The sequence below is a fragment of the Sciurus vulgaris genome (assembly GCF_902686455.1).
Source record: "Sciurus vulgaris genome assembly, chromosome: 2".
NCBI classification, from domain to species: domain Eukaryota; kingdom Metazoa; phylum Chordata; class Mammalia; order Rodentia; family Sciuridae; genus Sciurus; species Sciurus vulgaris.
In genome coordinates, this window is record NC_136462.1 from 112939133 (window position 1) to 112955508 (window position 16376).

The 16376-nt window shown below is 42.4% G+C and overlaps 1 protein-coding gene across 3 annotated transcripts in view; it reads left to right on the plus strand.

The window, feature by feature from the left end:
- The first annotated feature begins 4957 nt into the window (after positions 1–4957).
- Positions 4958–16376, plus strand: part of SLC24A1 (solute carrier family 24 member 1) — a 34828-nt gene continuing 23409 nt past the window's right edge. For all 3 annotated transcript variants that reach the window (XM_079125648.1, XM_079125650.1, XM_079125649.1), the window contains exon 1: positions 4958–6849. In XM_079125648.1, coding sequence (XP_078981774.1) covers positions 4960–6849 — 1890 coding nt within the window. In that variant the 5' untranslated portion in view covers positions 4958–4959. The remainder of the gene's footprint in view (positions 6850–16376) is intronic.

Below are 16376 nucleotides of genomic sequence, written 5' to 3' on the forward strand. Positions count from 1 at the left end.
GCTGCTCTCAACCTGGAATTTCACCACTTGCCTCTCCCTGCCTCAGGTCTGGTTCCAGTTACTGACTTGGAGAGATGCAGCATTGTGGGATCTTTTGGGGCTTATTTTGTTCACTTCTATCTGTGACAACTATACAGTCATTTTTAATCCTATAAACAATAAAATATAAAAAATATAAACAAAAGTTCCGAGGCTGTGACATTATACAGTGTTTGGCAGGTCAGGGTGCTTCTCCACAGGTTCTCTCACTGCAACTTTTATGGCAGTCCTAGGAGGATTCTTGTCTTTCCTGGTTTTATATTTAAGGGACCTGAGGATGAGAGGCTTTGGGAGACTTGCTCCTGGTCAGACTTGTTTCTTTGTTAGAGGTTACAAAGGAGTAACCGTGGGTTAAATTCAGCCTGCCAACCATTTTGTCTGTCCCTTTCTATTTTTAAATGTTTGACATTGGAATGCTTCTTGGTGGGCCATCCACATAGCCCTCAGTATTCTCATTCAACTCTGAGTAGAGCTGATTTTTATCCACCCAGGCCCTGAAGGCATTTGAATTTGCAGTCTCTGCCAAATCTTGTTCACTTTTCACTGTGCAACTGTAGAGTTGGTATCAACTTCGGATGCAGGCCTGGGAAGAAACCAGCCTTACCCATAAGCCCTTCACATCAGATGAAAAGTCTCATTCCCTCTTTCTTCTGTTCTAGCAGAAGGTGGGAAAGGCCTCAAGGTTTGGAGGGCAAGGAAAGGTCTTCTTGATGTCCTGCCAAGCCTTTAAGCCCTGCCTTCCTCAGCCCTTGATATTATTGTGAGGTCAGAACTGGTATGCTCCACCTGCCCTGCCACCCTGTTACAGGAAAGAATATAAAATATGATTACTTTGTAGACTAAATCAGATCAACTTCCCCACTGCAGTGGTGCCGACCTTTCTAGGCCATTTGCTCTTTGAGTAAATGGTCATGTCTTTGAGTAGGCCTTCCACATTCTACCCAGGTGCAGCTCAGGTGCCCCATCTCAGCATCTTCCTTACTAGAATACACTTTTTCAGTCTGAAAACGAATATACTTATTTATTGAATATACTTATCAAATGCCAGTCATTGTTCTGAGCTCTGGGGATTCAGGAGTAAATAAGCCACGCAAGGCCCTGTCTTCTTTGAGCTCACCTGATAGTGAGAGAAACATGCATTAATCAGATGATCATGCTAATAATACTCAGTAGAGAGCTGAAACAATGGAAGGCATGGAGACCTGCCACCCTAACACTCCTCTGTAATCTTTAGCAGCAAGTGGAGTCTGTCATCTCTAAAAGTAGAATAATAATAACAATAATAACAGTACCAGCCATATTAATCTGTTTTATGTATTAATTTACTTAATCCTAACAACAGTCCTATCAGGCACGTAATGTCATTACCATCCTCATTGCACAGGTAAGAGATCCACTTATGGCCCTGAGAAGTTAAGTAATTCGTTTGAACTCACAGGGCTGGCGCAGATTATGTTTCTAGTCTTAGCCGAACAGCAAACTTTTCTACAGCCCATTGAATTTTAAAATGTGCCACAACCCCTTGAGAATAAAAGAGATGGAGCTAGGTTTACCTCTACAAAGCAAGATTTAAGTTAGACACAAGGAAGAATTCATTGGCAACATTGATAAGCACAAGAGAAAGAGGAATCTTTTTTCTGGAAATTTGCTTCTCCCCTGAATCTTCCATACTGCAATAAACAACATTGTAAAAGTAGGGTAATTTTTCCACAAAAATCATTCATATTTCTACTTTATCTTTCTGGGGGCAGGTTGAGACTATTAGACAGTTGGTATGAGAAGGGAAGAAACTAGATTTGGTTCTGCCCACAGCAGCACAAAGGCAAGGGTGTGTAACTCGCAGGGGTGAGCTCCAGGCTCCAGCATCCAGAGTGAGCCCAGGACACAGAGGTGGCACTACTGTGGGCTTTAGCAGAGGGAGCGGGTTACCTTCTTATGTTCCAGGCCACTCAGGGTGCCATGAGGCAGAGGTGAAGTCGTGAAGGATTACCTGCTGTTTCAGATTAAAGTAACCTAAAGCAGCATGCCATCCGTGTACCCTGGAGGAAACAGGGGAGGAAAGAGGGGAAAGCAAAGTGAGTGGCATGATTGCAATGGCTTCCAGGGCGACCACTGCTGTAGGGTCATGAGTCACTGGCTGACACCACTCCCACTCCAGTCAACTCCAAGTCATGGGCTGGAGGATGTGCAGGAGACTCGGGAGTCAAATCCTTGGGTACCTTGAGATGATGTCCTTCCCACCTTGCTCCCCCAAGAATTTCCTTCAGGCCTAATTAAATGTATTACATGTGTGAAATGCTTTAAAATTTGCAAAGTACTTTCTTCACTATTCCTCAATTTTAATTTTGATTCTCATGGCCACTCTACAAATAGGACAGGTATTATTATCCCACACTTACATTCTAATTTTATCAGAACCCAGTAGCAAGTGGCACCTAGTGCTAAACGATTTTCTGATTTCTCAAGCCCCATGCACTTTCTTTATTTCTTTTTTAAAAAATCATCTTACTGTTGTTTTTTATTTTTTATATGGTGATGGGAATTGAACCCAGGGCTTCATGCCTGCTGGGCAAGTGTTTTACCACTGAGCTACCTCCTCAGCCTCACCCCATGCACTTTCTCTTGCATCTTCCCAAATCATTCTACTGACTAAGCCTGGAAATCCTGGCTTAGAAACAAGCTTGAGAAGTTCCTCATTTATTCCAGGGGGCCCATAGAGAGTCCACCTGTGTTCCTGCTGGAAGGGCCACCCCCTCAGTCTTGGTCAGAGGCACTGGGATCCAGAACTTGTGAAATGCCCCGATAAGCTTCTTAGAGAAGGCAGGTATTAGCATGATTGGATATTCTTCCCCTGACATGCCCTTCACACTCAACCGACCCTGCCTTGAATTAGGATTCCATAGAAGAGCTGGGGGCAGGAGAATGGGGTGTTTCCTGCTGTCTAGCTGTAGACTCACTCTTTGCGACCCTAGATTCTGACAAGTTTCCAGAACAAAGAAGACACCCAGATGTCAAGGTTTAAAGGTAAATGATGTACTTTGGTAGGTGGGATCAGTCAGAGTGCCAGCTCAGCTCTATTACACAGGCACCCTGCAGGGAGAGAGAACCTCTGAAGTTTCTGTGGGAGACAGTGGGCTTGCTCCAAGTGCTGAGTTCCAGCAAGGGACAAGGTGGCTGGAGAGAGATAATGGAATGAAGATTATAGCAATAAAGAACAAAGAAGAAAGTTCACTTATTCCTGTTTCTTTTGTTGTTAACACAGTTGCATTTGTACCTTTAATTAGCATGGTGTACTAGAAAGATTGGGGAATTAAGAGTCTCATCTGCCTGGCTACCCACAAGCTGTGTGATATTAAACAAGTCACATCTCCTCTCTGAACTTCAGTGTCTTCATGTCTCACATGGAGAGTTATATCAGACAGATTCTATGGGTCTGTCTGATATAACTGACAGCTCACTCCTAATATATTATTATCACATGGAAAACGAGTCATTTCTAGTTTTTGTTTTGTAGCAACTGTGGACATTGATTAGAAATTTAATAAATTTTACTTGGGTTGGGCCTCAATGCACTTTATAAAGTGAGTATTCTTTGAAGTCTTTCATGTTCTTTCTTCTGCATCACTGGTAAAACTAACCCTATGTAGCACTTATTCTGTCCAATGCTTTTCACAGATCTTATATGTAATTGGTCTCTCAGAATTCTTGTGACATAAATACCATTGCTATTTTTTTAAATTTTTTAGTTGTAGATGGACACTAAACCTTTATTTCATTTTATTTATTTATTTATTTTTATGTGGTTTGAGGATTGAACCCAGTGCCTCATGTGTGTTAGGCATGTGCTCTACCACTGAGCTACAAGACCAGCCCCCATTGCTATTTATATAACAATTATTATTATAATAATTAAATTTAAAAGTAAATATTATAATATGTGCATGATAAAAAGTTCAAACTAATAGGGTTTAGAGTGAGAAGTAAATCTTCCTCTGACCTCTGATCCTCAGTTTCCCTTCCCCAGATGTCCTTCCAGAGGCCAATATATATGTTATCATACCCATTTCACAGTGAGACACCGTTCTGCTTGTTCAGGGTGACACAACTAGTAAGCAGCAGAGCCGAGAATCCAGGCTTTTAGCTCCAATTTCCACGTTCTTCCCAGTATAACACTTTGCCTGGGAAGCTCCATGACACTAATTTTTAAGCTTCGTCCTCTCCGGACAATAGAGTGGAATCATTTTAGAGAGTCCAACAAAGCATAGCAAAGCAAAGCAAAACAAAACAAAACAAACCACATGAAGTGTTACTGTCCCTGCCAGTATCCTTCTACTACTGCCCATTACTGTTTACAGTTTAAAATCATATCTCCCCACTTCCCTCCTGACTTTGATAAGGTGAAATCTGTGGCCTGGACACCAACTATGGGTGACTGAGCTCCCAGCAACTTAGGCTTGAACCTGAGGAGTACTGGCAGAGTTTTTGTAGGAGGCCAGGGAGGACCCAGGGAAGACTCAGGGAGGAGCATGCAGAACCCACCTTAGGGAGCTCAGCTGCCAGCATGCCCACACAGCAGGAAGATTCCCTCTCCTCTCTCCTAAGAGCAGGCATTGTCCCCTGGAGCAAGAGGCACAGCTAGTGTATTCCAATAGAAACAAAGGCCCTCTCCACAAAGCCCCCGGCATAATACTTCTGTGTCCCTGGGGTTCCCATCATCACTCTTTTCCAGCTCAGAGAGTTTTGGGTCCCAGATTTTCTTTTAGGATCAAATAACTTCTTTTTCCTCATCAGGTTTATGGATACCCCCAGGCTGGACTTCATGGAGAAATCTTCCCTGACTACCAACCTGAATCTCGAAGCAACTGCAGTCTTCCCATGGACAGAATGAGACACCTTCTGTGACAGACATAACTGGTCACCATGGGGAAGCTGATCAGGATGGGGGCGCAGGAGAAGCGTTTACTCCAGCCACGGTGGCTTCACTGGAGTCGCCTGCTCTTCCTGTTGGGAATGCTGATCATCGGTTCTACCTATCAGTATCTGAGGAGAACCTGGGGCCTCCCCTCACTCTGGGCAGAAGTCTCTTCCCAACAGCCTATAAAACTGACCAGCCGGGACCTCCTCAATGATGAGATGATGATGGTGAACCATGATCCTCCAAAATCTAGCTCTGAAATGGAGGCTGAGATGCTGGTACCCCAAGCCACAGTGGGTAAGAATCAAGCAACACCTAGAATGACAATGAAAAATACCCCCAGAACACCCAGAAGAATTGCCAAGATCACTCCACCAACACCACAGAATAATCACAGCCCAAGAGCAGCAGGTACAGAAAGAGTGAAGGAAAATACCCCAACTACATCAAGTAGAGTACAGAATCACTATACCCCAATTTCAAGCAGACAAATAGTAAAAAATTATACTCCATCATCCAGCAGAGGAATGAAGAGCTACAACCGAACTCAAGCCAGGGGTAAGGTGAAGAAGAACACCCCGCCCCCACCTGGGGAAACCGTAGACACTTATGCACCATCCGCATTTATGACAATGGAAACACACCATGCAGTAACCCCCAGGACAAGAGGGAAAGACAGTGAAACCATGGAAACCTATGCAATATTGGAGACCAGCTCTCCCAAAGGGATAGTGGAAGAGACCTCCCCAGCTACGCTCAAGAGAATAGTTAAAAACACCCCATCTTTCCTGACACATGAAGTAGAAACAAACATCTTGACTTCTCCAAGGAGAATGGCGGAAAAGAACCTGAGTAGCTCCAAAAGAGTGGGAAATAACAGCTCATCTAATGCCTGGAGGTTACTGGGTAAGGACAACCTGACGACTCCTCAGGGAACAGAACTGGAGCACACCTCAGCTGTGTCTGAGAGGCAGGTGACAAGAAGTACCGTGATGGGCCGCAGCCCAGTAAAAAACAGAGCCTCTGCTCCTACCCGGAGTGTTAGGAATCCCTTGCCCAGAACCAGTGCGCCCTCCATGAGAACAGCCTCAGCCTCCATCCAGGAGCTGGCACAGAAACCTTCCACAGCACCTGGGACCTCTCTAACGCCCCAAGTCAGGGCAAATCCCACCATCCAGATCCGTCACTGTGTGGTTGTGGAACCAGCCCCAACCACGCCCACCAGCCCATCCCCAAGCCTGACAACGTCCCTCTTCCCAGAGGTGCCCAGTCCTAGTCCCTCAGCAATGCTTCCCAGCTGGCCAGACCAGCCCCAGGGAGAGTACCCCCCAGACCTGTTCAGCGTGGAGGAACGGAGGCAGGGCTGGGTGGTCCTGCATATCTTTGGCATGTTGTACCTGTTTGTGGCCTTGGCCATTGTGTGTGATGAGTTTTTTGTCCCAGCTCTGAGTATCATCACAGACAAGCTGCAGATCTCTGAGGATGTGGCAGGTGCTACTTTCATGGCTGCTGGAGGCTCTGCCCCTGAGCTCTTCACCTCCCTCATTGGTGTCTTCATATCCCACAGCAACGTGGGTATTGGTACCATCGTGGGCTCTGCTGTGTTCAACATCCTCTTTGTCATTGGCACCTGTGCCCTCTTCTCCCGGGAGATCCTCAACCTCACCTGGTGGCCATTGTTCCGTGACATCTCCTTTTATATCCTCGACTTGTCAATGCTCATCCTCTTCTTCCTGGACAGCCTCATTGCGTGGTGGGAGAGTCTGCTGCTGTTGCTAGCCTATGCCCTCTACGTGTTCGCCATGAAGTGGAACAAGCAGATAGAGGTCTTTGTGAAAGAGCAGCTCAGAAAGAGACCAGTGGCCAAAGTCATGACCCTGGGGAACCTCAGCGAGGTAAGGAAGTCTGGTCGGGCGTCTCTAACTGATTTGGAGTGAAAGGGTAGGTGGAAGCCAGAGACTGAAGAGTGGAAAGAGCTGGGTCAGATCTGATTCCCTTGCTGCTTATTCAACCTTTACAGAGAACCTATGATGTGTCAGGCACTATGCTGGGGCCTTTGCAAATATAACCTTGACCTAACCCCTAATCATTCTATAAAGTGGTTATTATTATGATCCTCATTTGCAGGAGATGCAATTGAACCCTAAAGAAGTTAAACTATTTATTCAAGATCACACAGCAAGCAGGCATTTGAATCCTAGTTGGTCCTAGTTACTAGGTCTTTGGCAATTTCGTTTGAGTTGGCCTTTGGAGAATGTTCAAGGAGATACCAGACAGGGAAACATGCTAATCTCTTCCATGTGCATGGTGTTCAGAGTTTATGTAGCACCCTCACTTTCACTAAATCCTATTATTTAACGTTCTAGACTTGCAGGGGGTGGGTAGGAAAGGGGAGGGGTTTTTGTTTTGTTTTGTGTGATATTGAAGAGACTGGGAGCCCCACTCATCCACTGACAAGCCAGCTCTCGGGGTAGAGCTTTATCTCTGTGTCTATTGGAGACCAGACACCAGGAATACCAAGCCTGGATCTTCTTGGCCCAGAAGTTCCTTTCCAAGAACTTCTTTGCCCCCTTGAGGGTTTTCTCCTGCTAAATTCAATTGGATGATTCAATAATCTGGAAGATTAGATTAAATTGGGGAAGTGACCTCTGAAAACTTATCCCCAAGTTTTTTTGTTCTTTGATACTCTACAGTAAGGGTAACCCAGAGAACAGAGACCCCCATTTCTTTCCTGCTCCTTGCGTGCAAAGAGTACGAGGATTTAGCTACTTAATCCAGAGCAGTTTTGATGAGTGGACAGGATGGAGACCAAACTCAGAAACAAGTCTTGGAGGTACCTGAGGCAAGGGAGATTAAACATTATTTCCTTTAGAATTTTTGAAATAATGTGTTTTGGTGAGAGCACTGAACAGAGAGTCAGAACACCTGGGTTCTAATTTGATCCTACCTCTAGTTAACTATGTGACTTTGGACAGGTCCCTTCCCCTCTCTAGGAAAAATGATAGAGTCCAACTAATCACTAAAAGTTTCTGTTCAACTCTAACATTCTACAATAATATCCGTGTCCAAGTCAGTTCGGTCTGGCAGGACCCAGCACAGAAGTTGTCTGATCTGATCAGCTAAGCTCCTTTTGCCTCATTTGCGCATGGCCCAGAAAGAAGAAATGTCTGAATTGGAGTCATAATTCAGCCTCCTAACACCCCAGTCAGCACTATTTTCTACCAGATGAGTGCTCCAGGAAGCCACAGGCTTAAAAAAGCATGTTAGGTAATTTAAGATAAAGAAGCAGAAGACTCCCTCCTAATGAAGTTCCCAGGGCAGGCCATGCTGAGGGCTGGTCGCGAATCCTTGCTCTCTCCTCTCAGAGAAGCCTTGGTGTGTATTAGGCCAGCTGTGCTCTACATGCCTCTGACTTGCCTCTTGGGACTTTGAGGCAATTGTGCTTTTCTTTAAGCTCTGTGAATTCTGAATCTTCTATTTCATCAGAGCTAGACCATCAAAGCAAAGCTTGCTAAGCAAATGAAACATAATCATGACTCCAAAAGAGAATTTATAACCTACTTAAGAGACTTCAAGAGCTTTAGTGGCAGCTCTTTGTCAACCAGTAAACAGCATACTGATTCTGTTTGTATCTATTTGTTGAAATAAAACCAGTGTAATTTTTAATTGACAGCACTCCTTTTTTTTTAAAAAAAGCAAGTTGAATTTCGGGCTATACTTGAAAATAAACCTCTGCGTATTTAAAATTAAAAACCCATAGGCATTAAACTCATTAAAATAAGTTCAAAATGCTGGGTGCAGTGGCACATGCCTGTAATCCCAGTGACGTGGAGGGGGGGCTGAGGCAACTTCAATTGTGAACTGAAAGAAATAACAGTGACAAATATGTGACAAGTACTCTTATTCGATGTAAGAGTATTAAGTTCATTATCTAGACCTTGGTACATATTTAATGAATGAATTAAGCAAAACTTGCTCCAATTATGTTACATATTTAAGATTTGTAAAGTTAATGCAAAATTTACTATTTTGAATACGCTATTAGCAGTCATAGAAATACTTTAATTGAATTCTGTTACATCTTTACATCAAGTATTTTTAAGTATAAGGAAATAAGAACAAGGTAAGTTCATTACTGAATGAATACTTCATAATCTTCATATTGGTTTACCTTCCTTTTGTATTTGATAATAGCATGTAGAGATATCTAGGTGCCATCCTTTCTCTTTTGTGTTTTATTTTCTTTTTATAGGATTAAATTTTTAAATTAATAAGATTGAAAAATAGATATTAGTAGATTTTCTAACAAAAAATGAGGTAAAGTTTTACCTTAAATGGGTAGGAATGAATTTGATTCTTTTCAGGCTACTGATATAACTAAAAAAATAAAGATTCCTTAAGGAAAATGCTCCATTTGTGTTTCAACAAAATAAATTTATAGAAAAATAAAATCAAAGTCATGCTTATCCATTTATTGGATTTATTTATGGTATAAGAATGCCTTCCACTCAATAGACTAAAGTTTGACCTGAACTAGGAGGATCATGAATTTAAAGCCAGCCTCAACAACTTAGCTAGTCATTTGGCAACTCAGCAAGACCCTGTCTCTAAATAAAATATTTAAAAAGGATTGGGGATGTGGTTCAGTGGTTAAGCACCCCTGGGTTCAATAAAAAAAGTTAGCTCAAAATAACTCAAGAACTATAGCTATTTATAAATGGTTTTTAAGCTGGGTGTGTTGGTACATGCCATAACCTCAGGTTTTCAGGAGGCCGAGGCAGGAAGATCCCAAGTTTGAGCCCAGTCTGGGCAATTTAGTGAGATCTCATCTCAAAATTGAAAAAAAAAAAATTAAAATTAAAAGAATTGGGGGAAAAAAAGGATTGGGGATGTTTAGTGGAGAGCACTCCTGGGTTTGAACCCTGTGCTAAAAATAGAAATAAAAAAGGTTTTGAAATACATGTGGATTTAGAGTTTCATCCTGGGATTTCTTGTAACTAAAGAGGGAAAAAGAACCCCTTTTCCTTGTGTCTTTGTCTGTGTTTCACTGGTTAGAAGGAAATAAATTACACTGTACTTCACTGGTAATCTGAGGGCAAGCCATTCTGTTTTGGATTCATGAAGCAACTTTATGAAAAGTCAATCTCTGATCTAGTAAACCATGCTGATTTTCATTTCATTTTAAGTACCCATTCCCATAAAGTGTTTTACCTTAACCATGATAAACTATGGAAACGAACACACCTTGCTCGAACACTTGCTCACACTTATTTACTGGTTCACTCCGAGCCCTGATGAGGGGGTCTCTTCTTCAGGCATTACCTGGAGAAAGCCAAGGGCCAAGGAAATGGGACTTCTTCAATCAGACATGCCTCCAAAGTTGAGGAAGTCAGAGAAAAGTGGAGCAAGGCAGAGTGGTTGGGAGCCACAGAGCAGGGCTGGGGAGGCAGAGTCATAACCCTAGCAACTTGGGAAGTCTAAGGAAGGTACAGAGAGGAGGGCAGCATAAGCCAACTCCTCTTTGGAGAGAAACAGAGACAGAGAAGATGCTTGAGCCTCCACTTTCCTCTACTGCCAACCTGGGGTGAAGTATAGAGGGGGTGACCACAACATCAAGCTTATCATTGCCACTAAATGGGGAATTGAGCTTTAAATCTTCCAAAGGGTTTCTAGAAGATGCTCCATAAGTATTTGGTTTGGTTTCTTCAGGAACCTAACAGTTCAGGAATTGCAATTAGTGAGAGAAAGGAGTTGAGGCAGGACTCCATGCTTGCAGATGACCTATTTCACACATTCATTAGCTCAACAGTTTCTCATTAAACCCTGCAAGATTAGATTGTTCAGCCGGGCGCGGTGATGCATGCCTGTAATCCCAGTGGCTTGGGAGGCTGAGACAGGAGCATTGCAAGTTCAAAGTCAGCCTCAGCAATGTTGAGGTACTAAGCAAATCAGTGAGACTCTGTCTCTAAATAAAATACAAAGTAGGGCTGGGGATGTGGCTCAGTGGTAAAGTGCCCCTAAGTTCAATCCCCAGTACAAAAAAAAAGAAAAGAAAAGATTAGATTAGATTGTTCTACTCATTTTGTGAATGAGGAAACAGAGATTCAAAGAGTATAATTAACTGAGTCAAAGTTATTCAGCTAATTGATAGTCTTACCTCTGATCATAAATCATTATGTCTGGATTTTAACCCAGGCACCACTGCTAACCGTCCCTAACACCCTGGGCAGGTCAATGCAGCTCGACAAACCATTTAGTAAATACCTCAGTGAAAAGCAATGGGAGAAATAAAGATTATATCTTTCAATAGAAGGGACAAATATGGAGAAAATTAAATGTGATGGAGGGACCCTTGTGCAAAGTGCTACAAATCACTTTGCTTTTCAGACAGGCTCATCTGTAAAATGAGTAGGATGAACTTGTGCAGGGGTTGGCAAACTTTTTCTGTAAAGGGCCAGACAGTGAATATTTTAGGCTTTGCAGGTCATACAGTCTTTGTTACATCTACTTCCCTGCAGTGTAAAAGCAGCTACAGACCGTAAACAAACAAGTGGGATGGCCACATGGTGTTTTCTAAGAGCAATGCACTTGCAGGTATTTTATCCCACCTGGATAGCTTGGAGACATACAACCAGCAGAAAATGATGTATTATTTTCTCACTGAATATTCACCCAGCTGATACCTGTTGAGTTTCTGAGCTGGAGGACCTTTTACCTTACTTTTTGTTCTGCCCTGAGTATCCAGAGTCAGAGTTAAGGTTTTCTTTTTCCTTTATTTTTTTTTCCACATATGAATATTTCCAGAAATAAATAAATATTTTAGTATTGATCATTGATCGGTAGTATTTTATGTCTTTCTTTTGACAATATCTGAAAGAGAAATTCAGTGCTAAGAATATTTTAGACAGTACTGTTAAATTGACATATATTGGTTTGAGGATGCCTTTTGTGACCCCAAAATGGAAATGGTAAATTTTAATGTCATTATCAACATAGCTCTCTTTAAAACTTTATACCTGGTTTTGAAGCTCTTGATATAAATTCATTCTGGCTCAAAAGGATAAATCTCTGATCTACCTTGACTGTATGTGCAGAGTCACAGAAGGCCAAAAGATGGCAAAGTGAGGTGCTAGACTAACTGAAAGCCTTATTGGTATTTGAAGGACGTTGGGGCCTTCTTTACATGTGGAGTCAGGAGATTAGTCAGGAAGGACAAGCCATCCGCAGGAAGGCAATCCCATGGCAAAAAAGGGATTCAAGCCAGGAAATGGGCCTTGTCTGGGCCCTTTTGAAAATCCCATATCCACCTTCTGCCCCAAGAGTACTTCAGAATGTGGAACTCTGGGGAAGTCTGCCATTTGTTCCTGAATGCACTGGGGCTATACTCCTCCTGGCAATATTTATTTATTTATTTTTAAAATAAGTCAATGAGACCCCAAGAAGGCAAACCCAATGCCTCTGTAAGGCGGGTCCTCCCATCTTGTCAGGGTTGACATCTGTCTCAAGCACTTCTGCCAGGGGCAGCATAGCCAGTTCCTGCAGTAGAAATAAGGAGGCCACTAAAGGCTAACTGCCCCTGAAAGCCCTGCCCATCTAGGGTTCAGGGAATCCCCCGAGCTCCCAAAGAGCTCATCCCAGCCTGGGCTAAGGGTTCCCTCCTTCAATTCCTTGAATAGTAGTCAGCTTCCCTCCAATTGTCAGGAGAAAATGGTGAGAATAGAATTATTTTATTTTATTTGTTGAGATAGGGACTTGCTATGTTGCCCAGGCTGGTCTTGAATTCCTGGGCTCGAGTGATTCTCCCACCTCTGCCTCCCAAGTAGCTGGAACTAGAGGTGCATGCCACCACACCCAGCAGAATTCTCTTTTTTTGGTACTGGGGATTGAACCCAGGGGTGCTTAATCACTGAGCCACATCCCCAGCCTTTTTTAAATTTTATTTTGAGACAGGTCTTGCTAAGTTATTTAGGGCCTCACTGAGTCTCTGAGGTTGGCTTTCTAAAAACAATAATCTTTTATTTTAGAGAAACTGTTGCACAAAATTGAAAATTTGGAATCCATAGAAATTGGAAATGTGTAAGGAGGAAAATAAAATGTTAATCTTGCCTTCTAGTCTTCTTTTTTCAAGTTCTTTTTAGTCATATATGACAGTAGAGTGTATTTTAATGTATTATACATACATGGAGTATAACTTCCCATTCTTGTGGTTGTACGTGATGTGGAGTTACATTGGTCATGTACTCATATGTGAACATAGGAAAGTTATCCCTACTGTCTTTCCTAAACCCATCCCTTGTCCTTTCCCTTCATTCCCTTTTGTCTACTCCAATGAACTTTTATTCTTTCCTTACCCCATTATTGCGTGTTAGCATCCACATATCAGGGAGAACATTCGGCCTTTGATTTTTTGGGATTGGCTTATTTCACTTATCATTATAGTCTTCAGTTCCATCTATTTACTGGAAAATGTCATAATTTCATTCTTCTTTGTTTATATATACCACATTTTCTTTATTCATTCATCTGTTGAAGGGCACATAGGTTGGTTTCATAGTGAGCTATTGTGAATTGAGCTGCTATAAACATTGATGTGGCCACATCACCATAGTATGCTGATTTTAAGTCCTTTGGTTATATTTTGAGGAGTGGGATAGCTGGGTCAAATGGTGGTTTCATTCCAAGTTTTCTGAAGAATCTCTATATTGCTTTCCAGAGTGGTTGCACCAATTTGCAGTCCCACCAGCAATGTATGAGTGTATCTTTCCCCTCACATCCTTGCCAACATTTATTGATTCTTGTATTCTTGATAATTGCCATTCTGACTGGTGAGGCTGCCTTTTAACATGAGATCCTCCTGTCTCAGCCTCCTGAGCTGCTGGAATTACAGGTGTATGCCACAGTTCCCAGCAGAATTCTCAATTTTAAGATTAATTTTCTTGATACAGTTTGCTTAAGCTTTCGGTGTTAACATGATAGTGCTAACAGATGACAAAATGAATGCTCAAGAAATTAATATCAACAGCAAAACTCGAACATCTGATCATGCCTAGTCCAACAGTTTGCTGTTTTCATGGATATTTATATGTTCATCATTGAGAGTTTATGTGCATTCAGTAATATTTTCTCCCAGTGCACATGATGGGATTTAATATAAAATTACATATTTGTGGCGTTCTACAAAAGACAGCTTGATTTCTCAATGCTCTGCTACCTGAATTGATTGGAAATATAAAACCAACAAATTTTATTTTAGTGTAGGGGAGTGGGTATATTGATGGTAAATAAGTAAATTAAGAAGATAATTTCAGAGTATGACAATTTCTATGACAGAAATAAACAGTGCGTGTGATGGAAAATGTACAGTAGCCCTCTTGATAGAGAGAGAGCCAGAGGAGGCCTTTTAGGGAGTGAGCAGAGGTCTAAGTAGAGATTTGCAGAATGAGAAGAAAACTGGGAAAGGATTCCTGGAAGAAGAAACAGCATTTGCAAAGGCTCAAAGCTGGAAGAAATTTGACACATTATAGGAAAGAATGAAGGTTAGTGACTACGCGGAAGAATGGTACAGGGTCCCTCTGAACAGCAGGGTGCGAGCAGGAGAGCATACACAGAGTTTGAGTTTTATTTGAAGCTCAATAGGGGAATGATATAATGACAGTCCTGTTTGGAAGGTCCCTCCCTAATTGCTGGGTAGAAATTGAATTGTAGGTATGCAAAAGTGGAAGAAGAGAGTCCAGTTAAAGGCTGTTATGAGGCTGGGGATGCTCAGTCACAAAGCGCTTGCCTAGTATGTATGAGAGGCACTAGGTTTGATCCCCACCACTGGGGGGAAAAAGCAGCTCTTATGAGCATCGAGCAGTCTATATATTGAGAGAGTAGGCTTCAATTATCTGTGGGGGACACATTACAAGATCCCCAGTGAGCGGCTGAATCTGAATAACATATATAGTACCTTGTTTACAGCTTCTCTTTGGCAAATTTCCAAATATTCAGCATCAGTACTCTTGTACTTTGGAACCATTATTAAATAACAACACTTGAACACAAGCACTGTGATATACCAAGACAGTCAATCTGATAACCAAGAGAGCTACTAGGTGACTAACTGGCAGGTAGCATACACAGCATGGATATGCTGAACAAAGGATGATTCATGTCCCAGGCAGGACAGAGAAAGGGTGAGATCTCATAACACTATTCAGAACAGTGTAAGCTTTAAAACTAATAAATTGTTTACTTCTGGAATTTTCTATTTAATATCTTTAGATTATAGTTGAACGCAAACAACTGAAACTGAAGAAAACAGAACTGAGTAAGTGGGGAGACGATGACTACTATTACTGCTATGTGTGCCCCCCCCATGAACACATATCTTTGAGAGATGTTTTAAAGACAGAATCATCTGAACTTGGTGATGAAGTGAACGTGGAGGGTGAGAGAGTGGGAGAAGTCAAGGATGACGCTGAGCTTTTCGGCTTGTGCAGTTGAAATAGACGACTTGAGGATGAATAGGTTTAGGGAGACTCAAGGGCTCCCACCATGGAACCATGAGATTGGGCATCTATCCACTCACCTCCCAGTAGATATAACTCCCAGGAGGCAGTTATATGAGTACATCTGGAGCTCAGGAACAAGGTCTGGGCTGGAAGTAAAAATCTGTGAATCACTAACAAATGTATGGTAATTAAAATCAAGGCTGACAAAACCAAAAACATAAAAAAAAAAAAAAAAAGCAAAACACACACACACACACACACACACACACACACACACACAAATATGGCCAATCTGTCCTCTGAAAGACAGAGAGTCCAGGATTAAGCCCTAAAGAACCCCAACATTCATTCATCTTGAATACCTTTGTGTGAGGCCTGTGTCAGATCTGGGATATGGTGATAGATATCAGACACATTCCCAGGTCTCAGGGAGCTCCACCTAATGGAGGAACTGGAGTTGATCCAGGTTCTTTGCGGGACCTGATACTTGTCAAGAAAAAGAATATAAAGTCATTGCTACAAAATTAGGAGCAAGTCTTTGAAAGGTGTATGTGTAGGGGAGAGAGAGGCCCTGAAGTTTAAGCTTCATCAGCTCCACAGTGAATCCTCCTCAGTGTGGAAGACAGCGAAGTAAAACCAACAGTGAGTGTCATGTGTAATGATGTAGGTCAGTGCCTAGGGAGTCCATGCTACAGGAGGAGACCAGAGAGTCAGGGAAGGCTTCCTAGAGGGGGTAATGCTTAGCTGAGTCTGGAAGGACAGGCAGTTTACTGACTGAACTGGGGTCTTATAGGCTTGTTCAAAGGCCAGAGGAATGAAAGAGCACAAAGAGACTATAGCTGTGCCTTCCAGAATGGTGGCCACGAGCTACGTGCAGCTTGAGCACTTGAAACACTGCTAGTCTGATTTGAGAGGTGCTGGAGTGGGCA